We start from the raw sequence: 19679 nt of genomic DNA on the forward strand, positions 1-19679 counted from the left end.
ACTGTTGGCAGTGGTGATGCACAGGCTGACAGATGAGGTTAGACTGGAACCCCCATGGATAATGACGATGACATTGTGATCTGCAGGTGGAGGAACATTTCAAAAACTGGATGCATACACTGGAAAGGAGAGTAATGAAGATTAGCCGAAGTAAGGCAGATACTGTATATGTGGATGAATCAGAGAGTGGGAGAAAGAAGAGCGGAGCTACAAGGAATAGAGATAGCAAGGGTGGAGGACTTTAAATACTTGGGGTCAACAGTCCAGAGCAATGGTGAGTGTGACAATGATAGAAATTATTGGCTGCCTGCTTACACAACACTGCATACGCGTTTTTGTTTGCCACATTCCATTACAGATTTCTCACAAACATATATGTGCATTATATGTACACGTACGTATATTACACTTAGTCGCGCAAATACAAAACTCGCACAAATATAGCAACACACACACCGAGGAGAAGCTAGGATGTGTCCGGGACTACATGACGTCACACCAGGAAGCAGCGGCTCCACTATAAAAGACAACGGCCACGGACTAACGGGGTCTTTTCCGCCCAGAGGTGATCGAGCTGTACGTGGAAGACCTCAGCAATGAACCTTCACTACCCTTATAGTTTGACTGTATTTTCGAATAAATTGTTAAAACTTTTCATTTGGCCTGATGATTGAAGAATCCCCTCGACCAGAATAAAAGAACCGGGTATTAGAGGTTCGCACGGCCGCCAAGCTAAACCCGAGCTGCGGCCTTCCTTTGTTCTTAAACCGCTAACAGTAAAAAGGTGAAGAAATGGGTCCAAGCAGGTTGGAACGGTTGGAGGAAATTGTCAGGTGTGTTATGTCACAGAAGAGTCTCTGCTAGCATGAAGGGCAACGTTTACGTGACAGTGGTGAGGCCAGCCATGATGTACGGATTAGAGACAGTGGCACTGAAGAGACAACAGGAAGCAGAGCTGGAGGTGGCGGAAATGAAGATGTTCAGGTTCGCTCTCGGAGTGACCAGGATGGATAAAATTAGAAATGAGCTCATCAGAGGGACAGCCGAGGTTAGATGTTTTGGAGATTAAGAGCAGACTTTGATGGTTTGGATACCTCTAGAGGAGAGAGAGTAAGTATGTTGGTAGAAGGATGTACGTGAAACCTTCGAGCATCTTCGCGCAGTCTGTAAAATTCATCGGTGTTCTCCAGCCATCCATCCATCCATTTTCTGAGCCGCTTATCCTCACTAGGGTCATGGGAGTGCTGGAGCCTATACCAGCTATCTTCGGGCAGGAGGGGGGGGACAGCATGAACTGGTTGCCAGCCAATCGCAGGGCACACATAAACTAACAACCATTCGCACTCACATTCACACCTACAGGCAATTTAGAGTCTTCAATCAACCTACCACAGATGTTTTTGGGATGTGGGAAGAAACCGGAGTGCCCGTTGAAAACCCACGCAGGCACGGGGAGAACATGCAAACTCCACACAGGCGGGGCCGGGGATTGATCCCCGGTCCTCAGAACTATGACGCAGACGCTCTAACCAGTCGGTCACCGTGCCGCCCCATCGGTGTTCTATTGCTTTAAATATTGCTGCCGTAAAGGACTATGGGTAATATATCTTATTTCATTTCGTAGAGGTTGCTCAGGAGTAACTGATGCTAAAGGTGGCATTGAGGCACCTTTCTTAAGCATTTTTAGAATTCCAACGACCTATCCTTCAAGTACTTCCGGGTCATCTCGCAAGTCATACGGTATTGCTCAGTCACAACATGTACAGTATTCACCAGTGGTGGAAATTACCGAAGCTTCAGTAGATTTTTCGTATATCTGTACTTTATTTGAGTAGTTATTTTTCTAACATTTTTTTTTGTTTTTCACACTACATTTGAAAACAGAAATCTGTTCTTTCTACTCCTTATTCAGTCAATACTTTTTTCGATCTACGTGGATGACGATGTAAAAAAAAAGTTAACTGTACAGTGGGTCCCCGCTATTCGCAATTAATTTACTGTACACCCATTATAATTGCATTGAGAACAAAAACAAAACATTTTTCAACCCAATTAAAATCTTGAATAAGCGGGGATATACCGCCAATCAGCATTTCCCACGAAAAAATGGTGGTACTTTTTTTAAGTGAAGGCGTTGCATCACAACTTCTATCTTTACCAGTGTCACCTTTTTAATCAAGTATTTGTACTAAATTCTAAATTAAGTTCAAAGTGTGAGTGCATTTGCCACGTCTCTCTTCAAGTTACATTTCATTTGATTCATTTATTTAAGTTCTGGTACAGTTAGCTGGAAGAGTGAAACCATATGTTGAATGTATTTTTTTAAATGATTGTTATTTCTTAATACTGTGTGAATCTATTCGTCTCAACTGTAAATAAATACAGTACTATTATTGTCTGTAATCCTGATTAGCTACAGTTTGTAACGCTAGACCCATAGAGCGCCACCCAGTGGGCATAAGGAAATATTACAAACTTTTTCATATAGCATTAGCTAACATTATAATTGTTATAGATTATTTTTAACTTGTACTATTAATAAAAACGTATAGCTGTAGTACAGTACTTGGCATGTTAACTACTTACACAGGCTAAACATCTTGGTCATGTTGCATGCATGTTGTTTTATATAATGTTCTCCTCTCCTCCTGTGTTATCGGTTTCTTGAATTGAAGCTTGTTCCTTGGTACAACTTCAACAGCAGTGTAACATATTTTATGCGTTTATAATCGTATTCGTTGTATTTTAGGTCTGTCTTTGTAGTAGCTAATGTCGCAGCGGACGAGCGGACCGACATAAGTGTGAATTAGCGACAGGAAGTTAGCCCGACGTTTGCTATTCGCCTGACAATCGCCAGGGACCGTCTACAAGTTAAGCGACCAAGGCTTTTGGTGAAATCACTTAAAGTAAATACTTTTTCCTCATTCTGATTGCTGTAGTAGTTGGCAAGACGAGTCCACTACTTACTACAGGTTCAAAAAAACAAACTGTCTTTGGGACAACTAAAGATTTTTTTATAAGAGAAATCCTTTTCTCGCGTATGTATTCTGAATGAATTTTTATGTGCATCCTTGGACAGTACCTTCATGTTATAACAAGACAAGTATTTGTGGTCGATCCTGCCGATCCTAGCTTGGATCTTGGATTTTACAGTGTGTGTTCACTGTTATGTGTAAAAGGCAGAGAACAAATTTTGTGTGCATGCGTGCATGTTCATGATAATAAAGATGATTCTTCTTCTTCTTCTTAAAGTGTCCGAGGGCGCAGCTAAACGCTTCCGGTGAGAATTGCTTTCACATAGTAGGCCTACATCTTTTGAAAGTAGTTTCACTCTTATAACTTAACAGACCTTTGTCAGTTTCCGACTATTATATTTCATTTAATGACAGCAATCTCTTTTCAACAGTCACCTACAACTCAGTACACATAAAAATAATCAGCATTATCATCATAATCATAATAATAAACTATAAGATCAGCAATCAAGATTCATTATTGTAACAAGTGAAACCAGAAATCTTTTACCTCACACAAATCCTGCCCACAGCAAAAACAAAACAAAACTGCAAAGAAGTCACTGAAAAACAATCGTTAACTCAAATAAGAGTTAACACACTTGTGCTTTTCAACAGAAAATACTTCAAAACAAGGTTCCATTTACTTGGGTGAAAGGATTGGTTGTCCTTGGTATGGAAACCAGCAACCATTCCTCACACGAAACAGAGAGACGGAACTAGTTGTGGAGTCTTTGGCACGGAGGTTACGCAAAAACATTTCAAACAATATTCCATGACGATATACTGTCTGTGCCAGATTCACCAAAGTTCAATACAACAGGCTATTAGGAGGTTCACAAAACGTGTCCTTTTCTGTTAAGATGGCAAGACAAACAATAGAACGCGTTCCGTCAATTCCCGAGTACTTTAACGTCGCTCCGGTTAAAAAAAAACAAAAAATATTGCATGTCTGAGAGAACAGATTGCAGAGGAGATGCTTGTTGCGCCATGTAAGACACATTTTCCAAGTCTTAACTCTTATTTAATTTGGTAATTTCTCAATTACACATGCTGTCTATTCACAAAAGGTGGTATCTGTACTAATACATTGTTATTGTAAAATTATTTTCAGACACAAAAACATCTGCTATTACTGTGGACAGAAGGTTCCCGTTGCCTCTCAACTTCAAAGTGAACACATTCTTCGCCTGAGTATCATTTGTGATCTATCATCTGTGATCTCAAGTGTATGAGAAATGCCGGATTGAATGGTTCTTTAATTTTGTGGTTTCCACAGATAGAATGTGACAAATTTAAGAGATGGTTCCATGCATCCTGCCTAGGAATAACAGAGGACAGTCTTCCATCCAACAACACCATGTGGCTATGTGAAATTTGCATTTAGGTAATGCAAATAGTGTTTAGTAATTGAAAAAAATATATTGTACATATTTCTGATAATTAATTGCACACAGTTTCTCTATAATGCAAGATATCCGCAAACTTTGACCTTTAGTAAGTGGTGGACTCCCATTGCCACCTACTTCGGCAATCGGAATAAGAAAAGGTGATTTTATTGATTTTTAGTGAATATTTATTTTTCCAATTTAATTGCATCCAGTTTCGCCAAAATACAAGATATCAGCAAAGTTTGACCTGTAGTAAGTGGTGGACTCCCATTGCCAACTACTACAGCAAACAGAATGAAAAACAAAAACCAAACAAAAAAACATCTTTTGTTCGATATATGGTGATTTGTTAGACATTTGTCACCCCGGGAATTTGTAATTTGTGGACGGTCCCTAACACAGACTGTCAGCGACATTAGAATCAAGCGTCGTTATTGCTGTAATTGTATATAAATTTGACGTGACAACAAATCCACCCGCGGTTTTGTTTTTTTTACAGTTTGCGAAATTGTCCTCCACATACTACACATGTGATATAGTTGAAAAAGTAGGTATGAGGCAGAGTACGAGCGTGTGAGAACTGAATGTCAGGCGAATATCAAACATCCAACTTTCTCCCGCTGTGTAAATTAGCTTAACAATAGACGATCTTTGTTGGTCATCGACTTCAGGTTTTTTCTCCCCACTTATAATAAGTAAAGGTAACTCGTAACGATAAAATTGGTGAATTTTTTATCTTAAATTATTTCATCTTTATGTTTTAGTGTTTAATAAGAACAGAGTATGTTTGATAATCGAATAAATATGTTCGCTATGGTACTGTAGTTATCTGTTAGCTGTAGCTTAGCTATTATTAGCCAAGTCGAACTAATGCGTTCTTTTCCCCAAGGAGAAGAGAAAAAGCTAAAAGAAAAAAAAACCCACAAACCTTAAAAAAAAAAGAAAACTTCTTTTGTTATGTTTACAGGTGTGACACTCAACTATGTTCTCTTTTATCAGCTTTAAAGCTATTGACTATGTCTTCGAGGTGAGTTTGTGATTATGATAGAGTTGAAAAAAACACAGTAAAACGAAATTATGAATAATTGATAGAAAGAAAAACTAATCTTACTTTCAGACCAGAAACCGTCAGAAGGTGATGATGGACTTGTTGGCGCTACCCACGCCCTACATAGGTGACAAGGATGACTATTTCCCTCACAGTGGCACCCTGGCGGAGGTCACCTACAGGAAGCCGTGGGTCAGAGGTACACTTATGAAAGCATGTTTTTTGTTTTTGTTTTTTTGTTTGTTTAAAAAAAAAAAAATCAATTTAATGGAACGGAACATCAACATTCAATCATGCAACTGAGGTGATTTGCATGTTTAGGGAAGGTGCTTTCCACCTCGCTGAGCGCTTCTGTCCTGGATGACCTCAGAGGAACCACACAACACATCAACTCAACAGAAAAGTGACGTACCTCTTAAATCAGTGGTTGCCAAACCCCTTACACCAAATACCACCTAAAAAATATTTGGCCACCCAAGTACCACCATAATGACCAACATTAATACAGTAGTAGTGTACAAGGCAAAGTGTTCATCCAAAATGAGGCAGAGGTTGTATTCCAAAAAGGTATATTCAATATTATTGTAAGCCACTGTTATGCACAGTTTAAACATGAATACTGTACTTAAATATATGAAAATAAACTAAATAGTGATTCAATTAAATTGTATTGTACACTAAAGTTAAATAAAAATTGTACATTAATAAATGTTTCAAAACAAACCAAGACTAAACATTGAATGCAAATGTATTGAATTGAAGATTTAAATATGTACAACTGAATTGTGCTTCATAAATGAACTGGAATGGATTAATAATAAACAAATGTTTAAGCCTTTATAATGTTATGCAGAGTTTGAATATTTAATTCGGTGATTCTTCCGTGTGCCATTAGAGGAAATCACTGCCTTAAAGATCGGAGTGCAAGGATTTTACGCCGGTCGGTTAAAAGTCATATTTGCATTGTTAATAGATTTTGTAATACATACACGTCATTTACAGCAAGTTGTCAACCATAAATTGGCTAAAAATTGGGTTTTATTGAGCATTCCCCAAACGTTTCCGATTTTGAAACATCCTGGGTGTCGTGCATTGGGAGGATACTTGTTGGCCTCACTACACTGTGGTCATTACAAAGTCCCTACATTTTGTAGTTTTTAGAATGACAGATTTGTTCCTCTCCAGATTTGTGGACCCTGGGAGTATCAAGGACAAGATGGAGATTGTAGGGAGCTGTCCTGCTGACTCAGCAGAGCTTCTTCACCAGATCGAAGAGACGAAGCTTGCCCATCCATGTGAGGAATCCTTCTTCAAGTTAACTGCACAGTTGGATCCCTCAACTAAAGACAAGGGTAAATTAAAAAAATCCTGTGAAAATGTGCATTAGAATACAGAAATACCTTGATTTACAAGTCCCCCAATTCACAAGTTCTTAAAGTTATGAGCCGTCGTTTGGTCAATTTGTTTGCTCTGTGTTGCGAGCCAAAATTAAAGGTACGAGCGAGGTTCGGATACAACGTTACAAGGTACTGTAATGCCCTCACATGTGGGCAAGGAGAGCCACAGTCACCGATGCACTTCCGTCTGTATATTGAATGGTCCAACCAGTTAAAGACACAAATAGAAAATGAGAAGACTCGCAAGCAGCCGCTGTAGGCCACAACTCCCACCGAGACTCTCACGTAGCCAACCCGATTCCAGCTGCTGTCACTCATTAGGCCACGCTTATTGAAGCCAGACATCCAACACACAAATACTACAGTATGTACAGTAATTACACTGTATTCAAACAGTGTATATCTTAACGTTCTCTTTTATTATGGTTTTATACAATACAGAAATATTTTTCTTCATTAAAAACACCCCAAACATTTTTTAGGGGTGGTCTGGAATGGATGAATGGCAATTGTTTTCCAAGGGGAAAATTGTTTTGACATACAAGTAAATTGAGTTAAAAGTTTAATCACAGAACAAATTCAACTTTATATTAGAATCATTTGTTGGATTTTGGCAGATCTGTTACTGCTGGAAGACATCATGGCTGCCGATTTCCTCCCACGATTTAAACAACATTTGCCCAGCCTGAAGAGCAAAGTGTCCCGGCTGAAGACCCTGGTGGTGGCCGACCCGCTAATAAGCCTGAGCGGAGACTTTGTCACCGAGGAGACAATATTCAGGTGCCAGAAGTGGAAAATGTACTCACATTCTTCCTCAGTATTTAAGAAGTACAGATACTTGTGTTAAAAATACTTTTGGTAAAAGTAGAAGTATTTCTTTGTCTGTTTACAAATGTAGGGAGTGAAAGTAACAAGTCGCCAGAAATTGGATACCTTAAAATCTACTTACGAAGTATAGCAACAAAGTATTTGCACTTCTTTACTTCCCACCACCGTCAGTTTCATACGTCATAAATCAGGGGTGTCGAACCCAAATTCCCAGTGGTGGAATAAGCACACTTTAATTTTATAAACACATGAGAAATCAGTTTGTTTAAATAGATACAATCATTAGTTTGGCTCTCTATCTGTAGTCTTCGGGTTTTTATAATTGTTTTTTTTTTTTGTGAAATCTTTTTTCAAAGTCCAACAACAAAACAACCCCCAAAACTAAGAATGCCCTTCAATAAAAAGCCAACCTTGAAACTATTAACAGGAGTTGAAAAAGTGCAAAATAGAAGAGCTATGTTATATTGTTTTGTAACAGCCATGCTGGCTCACAAGACAAACAGGTCTGTCCTTTACGTGAACAGATAATCTGCCTCCCACCTGTCTTAAAGCTCCTGTTTTCCTTTTTTTTTTGGTTTTTTGGTTTTTTTTTGCCATTTTTGGGAAGGGGAGACCGGTGGCATGGTTGCGCTTGCCGATCTCGACTAATGCGCCAACACACTAGCAAAGCATTCTAGGATTTGTAGTATTAGTGGTACATGCGCCATATAGGCTACTGGCGGGCCAGCTCTACACATTTGATATGGTCTCGCGGGCCAAATATAATTACATCACGGGCCAGATTTGCCCCCCGGGCCTGAGTTTGACAAGTATGTCATAAATGCACGTTTTAATGCAAATGTTATGTGAGGGTTACAATCTTGCAGGGACTGTGCGTCTTCTGAGAGGCCCAATGACGAGCTGCACAAAGCAGATATCGCAGAGGAGTTTACCGAAGAGCCACTAATGGCAAACGAGGTCATTGAACTAATACCTGTATTACAAATATTTGTTTTTCTCACTCAATAGCTGAAAAACTGTATTTTCCTCTGGTAGTCGTTGCTGTTAGCTGAGCTTCTGGACGACTGCAAGATGACCGTCGACTATCCCAGCAGCTTTTCAAGCCTTTGTCGTTGTTTAAATGTTGTTGCTGAACAACTGGATGAGCAACTTCCTGACCTGGAGGCGCTTAATAAAGGTAACGCACAGGCTGTTGAGATTGTCTTCCATTAAACATGCAAATAATAAAAGTGTTGTTGCAAGCGATAAAAGTGTTGTTTTTTTTTGTGTCCTTCAGATGTATCAGCATCAGTGGACATTTTCCATTTTTCTTCAGTGCTGACAACCAGCAAAGGAAACTGGATGAAGGACACACACCCTTCAGGTTGAATACAAAACAGTCAGGTTCTGGTACTACCAGTAGAACTGTTACTCGTTCTAGTACTCATAGCATAAAAGGTTCTGGCCCCTTGTTCTTGAACTGTAACTGTCTCGGTTAGTGGTTCTGGTATTGATCTGGTACTGGAACTGGTACGATAAATGACTCTGTTACTGGTCCTGGTACTGGTCCTGTTCTGGTAATATGACTAGTTATGGAACTGGAGCTGGTTGTGGCACTAGTTACTGGGTACTGTCTTTTGTTCTGGTACTGGTACTATAACTGGTCAGATACTGTAACTGTCTTTGGTACTGTTTTTTGTACATGTATGGCTCTGGCACTGGTCCTATAACTGGCTTTGGTACTAGTTCTGGGACATGACAGGTTCTGTTACTGGTATTATAACTAGTCAGGTACTATAACTATCTTTGGTACTGTTTCTGGTACATAACAGGCTCTGGTGCTGGTAGCCAACTAAAACTGTTTCTGGTACTTTAACTGATTTTGGTGCTGGTTCTGGCACTGCGTCTGGTAAAGTGGAATAATGCAAAGGTCAGCATTTCAAGTTTTGTGCGCCTTTACAGACAATCCAAATAATAAAGGTTAGATGTTCCATCCTTCCATTCATTGTCTGTACCACTTATCCTCACTAGGGTTGCAGGCGTGTTGGAGCCTATCCCAGCTATCTTCGGGCGAGAGGCGGGGTACACCCCAGCCTATCGCAGGGCACATATAAACAAACAACCATTCACACTCACAGTCACACCTATGGGCAATTTAGTCTTCAATTAACCTACCACGCATGTTTTTGGGATGTGGGAGGAAACTGGAGCACCTGGAGAAAACGCAAGGATACACGGGGAGAACATGCAAATTTCACACAGGTGGGGCTAGGATTTGAACCCCGGTCCTCAGAACTGTGAGGCAGATGTGCTAACCAGGCGTCCACCGTGCCGCCCGTTAGATGTTCCATTGTATTTTTATTTTTTTCATCTTTAGACTGGGCGACACTTCCGACCGACATGGAGCTGGAGGTGACTCTGACTCCACCTACCACTGCCACCAGTCACTATCACGTCTGTCAGAGCATATGCGACCTCCAGAGGGAAGAACTGTCTTTACTGGGCACACTGTGAGTGAGGATCTTGAAATCTATCATTTTGTATTAGAGTAATTGACTTTATCACTGTGACACTTCCAGAAATAACTTTCTACAGGCTTCTGATTGGCTCTCGTGGCTCATTGTTTTTTGATACAGCTCTTGTATTGGATCCCATTAGACTGTGCCGTCAGTGTATGTATAAGTCATTTTTATGACTTTTATTCATTCATTTTTATGACATTCCAGATCTTTGGTGTCAGCAGGAGCTCAGAAGCCAATGGAAGTGTTGCTCTGGAAGGCCGAGAAGTATCCAAACTATGTGCTAAGCTTCATGTTTGCAGGTAGACTCAAGATCTCCTTGGTCTAACATCGATTCTTAAGCAGAGTGAAACCTTGACTTACGAATGCCCAGCTTACGTATTTTTCGTGGTATGATTTTTTTGGTCCTGAGTTGTGTGCAAACATTTGAGTTTCAAGGAGCCAGATGGTGGCAGCAAACTTCACAACAAGCAACAGAGAGTGAATAAAAAAAACAACAAAAAAAAAAAAAAAACAGGCTTCAAGCTGTTTAATGTCACTCCCAGTTGAAGTTTACTGTAAAACTAAACACAAAACAAAGAGAATTACAGGTTCAGTATTTAATCAAAACCACATGACTTTGCTGAAAGGCGGCTTAATACTAACACATAATGGGAAACGCTGTAAACCGGCTAATGAAACTAGCATCGATTTTTGCTTTAAACAAATTACATTTGAACACAAACTAGTAGCAACACATAGAGACAGACAATACAGTACTGATAGGCATATATTCTTTATCCCCGCAAAGAATGACTAATATTACAGCATCTTAGTTGAAACTCATCATCAAATCTATGTATACAGTAGTATGTGTCTGTATCTGTAGTATCTGTATGTATTATACTGCCCCTTGGTGGCCAAAAAAAAAACTAGCACAATGAATTAAATCATGAAATCATGATGCACAAACTGTTTAATTACAATATTTACGTTGTATTTATGTTATAACTGTATGTTTGTATAAAGTACAATGCCATAGAGTGCTATTTTTCTTTAAAAAAAGAAAATGCTGGGTTTTCTGGGAGGCTGAAATTGATTAATGGCAATTCCATTCATTTCAATGGGGGAACGATGATTTACGATACGAGTGTTTTCAGTTAGGAGCGTGGTCATGGAACAAATTAAATTTGTAACTCAAGGCACTACTTTACATGAAAACAACTAATTTGTAACTTCTGATAGAACCTGAAGTAGAAGAAGCAGCCGTTGACTTCCAGCCGCTGAACGAAGCCTTGAAGTTGACAACCTTGGAAAGTTTGGTTCCAGAAACAGAGACCGGACAGTTTTTTGGTAACATGTGGGAGTCTCCCGAGAGGCTGAGCGCTGAAGCTCCTTCTCATGAGGACGACCGCATGGTGGAAGAATTTAAGAACGTGTCACCGGAACCTGATGGAGAGTGTGAGCTCCCTCAGTTTTATTTCTCATCATTTGTTGCATCAATTCATCAAACAAGAAATGTTTGGTCAAGCCCTGACTTTGTGGTATTGACTTATTTATTAGAATTTTGGGTCTTATGGTGAGCCATCAATATTTGCCACCATGCTACTTCGCAGTTAATCGTCACCCATCTCGTCTGGTAGGTCTAGTATATGTGGTTCAAATTTGCGAGCAATTGGACAAAATGTATCATTGGAAATGTTCAAAATGAACCTAAAATGGCTGCTTTAAACCAAAATGGCAGACGACGTGTGTCTTTCCTGTGATGGGTTCTTGATACTTTTTTTGTGGGTCTGCTCATGATGGACATGTCTACCAGATTTCATGTCACCACGTGAAACTGGCTTTTTCAACCGTAATATAAGGGATACTACTGATTGTTTAAGTCAGGGGAAAGCCCTCAAACTGGTGTAATAATAAAAACTAGTCAAAGGTTTCTTAATTTAGCATTGTCCAGCTGTCTAGTGTATGCGATTCAAAATTAACAGCAATCTGACAAAATCTCTCGGACAAGTTTGTCTTTGCAGGCCAAAATGAACCTAAAACGTCTGCTCAAAACCAAAAAGCAGACTTTGTGTGTCTTTTCTTGGCATGGATTCCTGAGACTCTTTTTGGTGGGTCTACCTATAGACATGCGTACCAAAGTTTATGTTGGTAAGTAAAACTGCCTTAAGGGGGTGACTTTAGAATTCTGGAGGGTGCAACTGAGTCAAAATGGCCACATCAAATCCAAATGGCAGACTTCCTGTGTCTTTTCAGGCATGGATTTCATATTTTTTTTGTGGGTCTACTTATAGACATGCATACCAAAGTTTATGTTGCTAAGTAAGACTGGCTTCTGGGGCTGACTCTTTAAAATTCTGGAGGGTGCTGAATCAAAAAAAACTTACTGTGTCTTTTCAGGCATGTTTACCAGAGACCTTTTGTGTGTGTACTTATGATAAACATGCTCATTTGGGTGAATTCCCTCATAGGAGTTCCCTGTTCCAGCCCTAGTATTTGCCCAAAATGGCTACTTCAAGCCATAGTGGCTGACTTCTAGCTCAGTGTTATGCATGGGTCTTGAGACTTTTTCATGTGTTCTGTTATGACTCACATGTCCCCCAAATTCCGCGTGGATCGTTGCAAATTGTATTGGAGGCTGATTTTTTTTCTTCTAACCTTCCAATGAGTTTTGAGGGTCTACCACTAGGGGCCCTTCTAATAACAAACCAACATTTCTCCTGTTGTTTCCTCAGACTGCTTACAAAGTGCTTCACCTCACCCCAATGAGTCTACAATTGCAGCAGACATGGTCCAAAAGCATACCGGTGCCGAGTTCTCTCAAAAAACGCTCCCTCTTGACACAAAAGAAGTCGAACCTTCAACAAGTACCAATGACAGAACGGCAAACAAGATGTTTTCCCAAGTCTCATCCATAACTTCTACTCATAAAATGGATGCCAACCTCAGAAGCCAGAAAATTGACGACCAGAGAGGCGTCGTCATGGCAGCCAGAGGTCATCTGGTGCAGCACGCCGACCCGCTGACCAGCTTCATCATGCTAAGGTCGCAGCAGGCATCCCCTCCCGCTGAAGGTGCTTCTTCTTCTCCTGGGAGGGTCAGGAACATATCCCCCATGATAAACGAGATTCACTGGAAGTTCGTGATCTTTTGTGTTGATCAGCACCAGAGGAGGAACAAGAAAAACAAAGGGCTCCCGAGGTGCACCCTACTCCAAAGCAGACACGCAAAGCAGACAGGAAGCCCACCACCACCACCATCACTACTGCCACCATCCCCATCACTACTGCTGCAGTGTCAGGACAAGCCTTCAGAGGGCAGAGCACCACCACCCCTGCCCAGGATCCGCTCAGTAGCAGAGTGGTTCAAGTTCAAGCCATTGGTATGAGTCGCCTTCGTTTGCTATATAGAGACAATGCATCCTGTTTCAGGATCGAGATAAACTTCAAACACAACTAAGAAACTATGGTTCTGTAGACAGTATTTGCTGACGCTGTCAAGCACCACAGTAAGGCCTTCTTTTAATAAAATACAGTACATGTATAATTTGTGTAATCGCAAAATATAATCATACATTTCATTGATTACGCATATATATACATCCATCCATTTTCTGTACCGCTTATGCTCACAAGGGTCGCGGGCATGCTGGAGCATGCTATCCCAGCTATCTTCGGGCGAGAGCCGGGCTACACCCTGAACTGGTCGCCACCCAATCGCAGGGCACATATAAACAAACAACCATTCGCACTCACATTCTCACCTACGGGCAATTTAGAGTCTTCAATCAACCTACCACGCATGTTTTTGGGATGTGGGAGGAAACTGGAGTACCCACACAGGCACGGGGAGAACATGCAAACTCCACACAGGCGGGTCCAGGATTTGAGCCCCAGTCCTCAGAACTGTGAGGCAGATGTTTTAACCAGTCGTCCCACCGTGCTGGCTCTGATTTTATATCCATCCATTTTCTGAGTCGCTTATCCTCACAAGGGTGGCGGGCGTGCTGGAGCCTATCCCAGCTATCATCGGGCAGGAGGCGGGGTACACCCTGAACTGGTTGGCAGCCAATCGCAAGGCACATATAAACAAACAACCATTCGCACTCACATTCACACATAGGGGCAATTTAGAGTCTTCAATTAACCTAGCATGCATGTTTTTGGGATGTGGGAGGAAACTGGAGTGCCCGGAGAAAACCCACGCAGGCACGGGGAAAACATGCAAACTCCACCTGTGTGGGGCCGAGGATTGAACCCCTGTCCTCAGAACTGTGAGGCAGACGCTCTAACCAGTTGTCCACCGTGGCGCTGGGATTTTATATGAAAAATATAATCAAATAAATTCATATCAAATCGAATCGCAAGGCCATTGAATCGAACGGAATCGGTCAGCTTTAAAATGTACCGTCCTTGAATCGTATCGCATTCCATATATCGAGATACCATATATCTCAGATAATTTTTTATTGGAGAGAGGAACACCCCTAAAATGTGTGTGTGTACATTTAAAAAAATACGCAAATTAAAAACGATCAAAATAAGATTTTAAACAATTTAATAAAATAAACAACAAAAATAAGACATTAAAAACGGCGAATAGAAAATTGCTACCTATTTAGAAAATGTAACGTAATATTGTGTGTGTGTGTTGTGTGTGTGTGTGTGTGTATATATATATATAAACATACAATTACAATAATAAAAAAATACTTAAAACTGGATCAAAACATAATGCTAAAAAAATAAAAGCAAAAATTATTTTTAAAAATGTATACCGAAAATAAAAAATATACTTTATTTGTATATAAAACAATTAAAATAATAATAACAAAATTATTTACTAATAAAAATGATAAGTTTATAAGAATATAATTGCAAGGAGATTAAATAGAAACACCAAGATTTAGGTTTTAAAAAAATAAAATATTAATTAGTAAAAATAAAAAATAAATGTTTACGAAATCGGCAGGCACGGTGGTCGACTGGTTAGCACATCTGCCTCACAGTTCTGGGGACCGGGGTTCAAATCTGGGTGGGTTTTCTCCGTGGGCTCCGGTTTCCTCCCACATCCCCAAAACATGTGTAGGTTGGTGGCTTTTGTTACTACAAACTCTTTTCAACGCATTTCTTTGACTTGTTTTGCATGATTCCACTGGTATCTAATAAAAATCTTGGATCAATACTATATTTTATTCTATTTAATTATCTTTCATTTTTCAGTATTGTTATTTGTGGATGACTGAACAGGACACATTACACTGTTCAACTGGCTCATAGTGATGGCTCACTTAAGTTTCATGATAAATGAAATTACTGATAAATATTCAGACGCATACTAAAGAAGACCTAAGGTGTGTTTTAATGTTGCACACAGACAGTCAGCGTCAGGCCTACCGTGAGCTGCTGTCCTTGGCTTGGCCTCGTCTATCCTCTGCCAAAGAGCTGGGCCTCAACCTCCCTGCCTGGAGGGACTTTGAGCGTTTGACCCTGGACCAGACGCGTTACGTGCTCAAACAGCGGGAGATGGCGCTGTGCAGGAGGACGCTAGCGGAGAGAGGAGGTAGGACACACACAGAAAGGATAATGTAGTTGTGAAGGGGACCATAAGGAGCACTATTGATGTGGTGTTGCATGCAGATGAGGAGCAGCTGTTCCACCAGGTGCTTGTGATCCATACGCTGGTTACAGCCAGGGAGCTGCTGTTCAAGTGTCACCTGAGTTCTGCTGTGGGTTAGTAAAATTAACGCAATGTACTAGTTTAACTATCCATCACTAACACTTTGTCTTAAGAGCAGTGGTTCTCAATCTGGAGTCCGTGAGAATAATTTGCAATCCATTATGGCGTATCATACACACAAAAAAGTGCATACCTACATATGAGGACTGGCGCATCAATTAAACAAACAAACAAAAAAACAATTTCCTCCTCCCTACCTTTGCTTTGAACCAATTCAATTTGAGATATGACCACTAGATGGCAGCGAACTCAACTGACTTCTCGTATCTGGGATCCATCTTTTTCCACTGTATAAATACGAATCATGTCCTTGGCTACAGTATATACAATGATTTGCAAATCATTGAATTCTGTTTTTAACACAACGTCCCAACTTCATTGGAATTGGGGTTGTAGAATGAGATTGTTGACATTACCTCCTTCAGGAGCTGAACATAGATCCTGTTAAGTTTGTTTTGTTGAGGTTACAGGAGCGGCATAGGGAGTCGCGGCTCTCTTTAGCGTGATTCATGCATAGCACTTGGTAATGTGCTTTATCTTCAGGAGGTTTTACACGGATATGCCCGTCTTCGTCGCAACATCTTTCATACAAGTTCTGCAGACTAAGGTTGTTTCCAAATGATCGTCATTATGTGCCCTTTTTTTGGGACAATTTCTGTCTCACTAGCCGCTAGCGTCTTCTCCCCCATGTCTTCTCTGCACAAAAAGAGCTGCCATGGAAATCTCGTGGAGTAGCAAAAAGTATAGAAATGATCCCCTTTTCCATATCGATCATTAATAAAACACGTTTCACGATATATTGCCCAGCACTACTTTGAATGGCCCCTAACATAATGCTAACACATAATGTAAAATGCCATAGATGAACTTACAAATAGCATGGATAGTTGTTGTGTTATAACCCCTTAAGCAACGGATATTTGAACACAAAGAATGCAACAACACATGTAGACATTCAATAAAATCATAATCACAGGCCTATATTCTTTATCCACTATGAAACTATTATTACTGATGCTTACTTACTTAGTCACTTAGCTCATTCACTGCCATTGACGGCTGTTAAATTCAAATATCCATGTTAACATGGAGGACTGGCAGTGATTAGTTGTGAAATGCCTCTTCATTTGTGCCTGTATGAGTATTATACTGCCCCCGGTGGCCAAAGCACGCACACCAAAAGGAGCACAAAAGCTGGAATGGATGAATAGCATGTCCATTGATTTCAATGGGGAAAGGTGATTTGAGTGTTTTGAGTTACGAGCGTGGTCACGGAAGAAATTAAACTCGTAAGTCTAAGCACCACTCTATTCCGACTTGACCCTTGGAAAAATAAACTTCTAAGACAATGACTTTTTATCCCGACAAAGTACGTCTTTGTTCTTGAAAAGATTACAACGTTCTTCCTTTACTCTCATAACATAACATAATATGAATTTGTTAATGTAACATTACAGATTTTCTCAAAAATAACTTTTTAATTCCTGTAGCATTTAGTGGTACACATGATAGTTATGTTTAATTGGTGTTAGGATTATGAGGGATCCTTGGAAAATGTTCTCCCCTGGACCAATAAAGTTTGCTGCTTTAGAGTACCTGAGCAAGGCATCAGAGACATGCATCGACACGGGTCTGACTCAGCTGCTGAGGAGGCTGCACATCATCTTACATCTCGGGCGCAGGAACCGCGAGTCTGACGTGAAACTGCTGGAGCTGCAGAAGCTGGTTGTGGGGCGTCTGCACAACGACAAAGTCAGTATTTGACGCAGGTTGGATTACAACAACAATAACCTGACACATTTGTCTTTGGTGTAGATTCTTGTAATCACATCGCTTAATTGTGACAACAACATGTCCACAATCATGCAAAGCTTGAAACAACTGACAGGTAAGCTTTAATATACATCTATAACATTTTATGTCTTCAGAAATACTTGAAACATGGCACCTTTGACAAGCAAGTTGTCAGTGGATGGATAAAGCTGTAATTGAGCAACTAGCACAAGAGGTGGCACTACTACACTCTTAATTGTGCTTTCAGCCACATGCACTATTGGTACATGACCAGCACAAGATTGTGTGTGTGTGTGTGTGTGTGTGTATATATATATATATATATATATATATATATATATATATATATATATATATATATATCCATCCATCCATCCATCCATTTTCTGAGCCGCTTCTCCTCACTAGGGTCGCGGGCGTGCTGGAGCCTATCCCAGCTGTCATCGGGCAGGAGGCAGGGTACACCCTGAACTGGTTGCCAGCCAATCGCAGGGCACATACAAACAAACAACCATTCGCACTCACAGTCACACCTAAGGGCAATTCAGAGTCTCCAATTCATGCATGTTTTTGGGATGTGGGAGGAAACCGGAGTGCCCGGAGAAAACTCATGCAGGCACGGGGAGAACATGCAAACTCCACACAGGCGGGGCCGGGGATTGAACCTGGGTCCTCAGAACTGTCTGTGTGTGTGTGTGTATATATATATGTATATGTATATATGTATATATATATATATGCGCATCTTAATACTGTGGAACAGTGGACGACTGGTTAGCACATCCGCCTCACAGTTCTGAGGACCGGGGTTCAAATCCTGCCCTCGCCTGTGTGGGGTTTGCATGTTCTCCCTATGCCTGCATGGGTTTTCTCAAGGTACTCTGGTTTCCTCCCACATCCCAAAACATGCAATTTTATTTTGTATTTCTATTATAAGTGTGTTGTGACATAGCATGAGCAAGTGTCCGCAAACCTTTGACTGGTACTGTACATTAATAGATACAGTACCAGTCAAAAGTTTGGAACCAGCATTCCACAAAGGTTTGATTGGAAGTCAGTGGTACTGTACAATTTAGGCAACACCTGTCCCATTCAATAGCATTTGCAAGCATCTGCAAACTTTTGACTTAGGACTCCTGTTCTATAGAACCATGAACTACAGTGACAGTCTTTTATTGGATGTATCTCTGCAGCTGTAAGTGTAGTTCGCCCCGATGACGACAAGAGCAAACTGAATGGCGCCAGTGTTGTCAGCAGGTGAGTTTATTAATTCATATATCAAGAATATTCATATACAAAGTACATTGGTACCTCAACTTCCAAGTTTAATACCTTCTGTGACCAAGATCGTAAATTAATTTACTCGAAAAGTGCCGCGAAATTTGGCAACTAATTGCCTCCCGGTAAAACATTTATAGTTGCCTATAGATGCCAAAAGACAAAGCACTACTTTTTTTGCAGTCCCCTCACTTCAGCGTTGTTCTTTGGCACCAAGATACCACAAGACGGCGGCGAAACAATATTTTTATATTAGACAGTGCTTTGGCATGAGCACAATAAAAAGCTTTTATTTTTCAGCGTGAATAGGTGAATTTGCAAGTAGTGAATTGCAAAAATGATGATGAGGGATCAGCCCAAAACTGCACAGGGGGAGCTGGTCAATGACCTGAAGAGAGCTGGGACCACAATCACAAAGGTTACCATGAGTAACATACTACGTCATCATGGAGTCAAATCCTACAGTGCCCGAAAAATCCCCCTGCTTAAAGGTCCCGTATTTTGCCAAACATACTTTTTTTACTATTTGATATCTAATATTGTCTCTGTGGTGCCTCAGTAAACGTGAAATATGAATTAAACTCATCCATGCATTCCTGAGTTCCAGGCGTTTTTCTGCCTAGAAGCCTGAAATCAGGTCATTCGAATTTCTCAAGCTTATCTACATCACTAGCGAAGATCTCCGCCTACCTCTCTGCTCCCGAGCCAGC

At 40.6% G+C, this 19679-nt stretch overlaps 1 protein-coding gene across 5 annotated transcripts in view; it reads left to right on the forward strand.

The window, feature by feature from the left end:
- The first annotated feature begins 4804 nt into the window (after window positions 1-4804).
- LOC133474883 (protein shortage in chiasmata 1 ortholog) overlaps window positions 4805-19679 on the forward strand; it is a 31953-nt gene continuing 17078 nt past the window's right edge. For 3 of the 5 annotated variants that reach the window (XM_061767004.1, XM_061767006.1, XM_061767002.1), the window contains exons 1-19: window positions 4805-4952; window positions 5373-5432; window positions 5523-5652; window positions 5775-5856; window positions 6639-6805; window positions 7468-7630; window positions 8545-8635; window positions 8714-8855; window positions 8955-9041; window positions 10035-10167; window positions 10384-10478; window positions 11401-11616; window positions 12894-13232; window positions 13322-13540; window positions 15535-15720; window positions 15798-15890; window positions 17489-17649; window positions 17713-17785; window positions 18885-18948. In XM_061767004.1, coding sequence (XP_061622988.1) covers window positions 5388-5432; window positions 5523-5652; window positions 5775-5856; window positions 6639-6805; window positions 7468-7630; window positions 8545-8635; window positions 8714-8855; window positions 8955-9041; window positions 10035-10167; window positions 10384-10478; window positions 11401-11616; window positions 12894-13232; window positions 13322-13540; window positions 15535-15720; window positions 15798-15890; window positions 17489-17649; window positions 17713-17785; window positions 18885-18948 — 2486 coding nt within the window. In that variant the 5' untranslated portion in view covers window positions 4805-4952; window positions 5373-5387. Of the gene's footprint in view, window positions 4953-5044; window positions 5107-5372; window positions 5433-5522; window positions 5653-5774; window positions 5857-6638; window positions 6806-7467; window positions 7631-8544; window positions 8636-8713; window positions 8856-8954; window positions 9042-10034; window positions 10168-10383; window positions 10479-11400; window positions 11617-12893; window positions 13233-13321; window positions 13541-15534; window positions 15721-15797; window positions 15891-17488; window positions 17650-17712; window positions 17786-18884; window positions 18949-19679 lie in introns of those variants that run through there. The other 2 variants (XM_061767003.1, XM_061767007.1) reach the window with 2 other exon arrangements.

This window comes from Phyllopteryx taeniolatus, chromosome 3, assembly GCF_024500385.1.
Source record: "Phyllopteryx taeniolatus isolate TA_2022b chromosome 3, UOR_Ptae_1.2, whole genome shotgun sequence".
Lineage (NCBI taxonomy): Eukaryota > Metazoa > Chordata > Actinopteri > Syngnathiformes > Syngnathidae > Phyllopteryx > Phyllopteryx taeniolatus.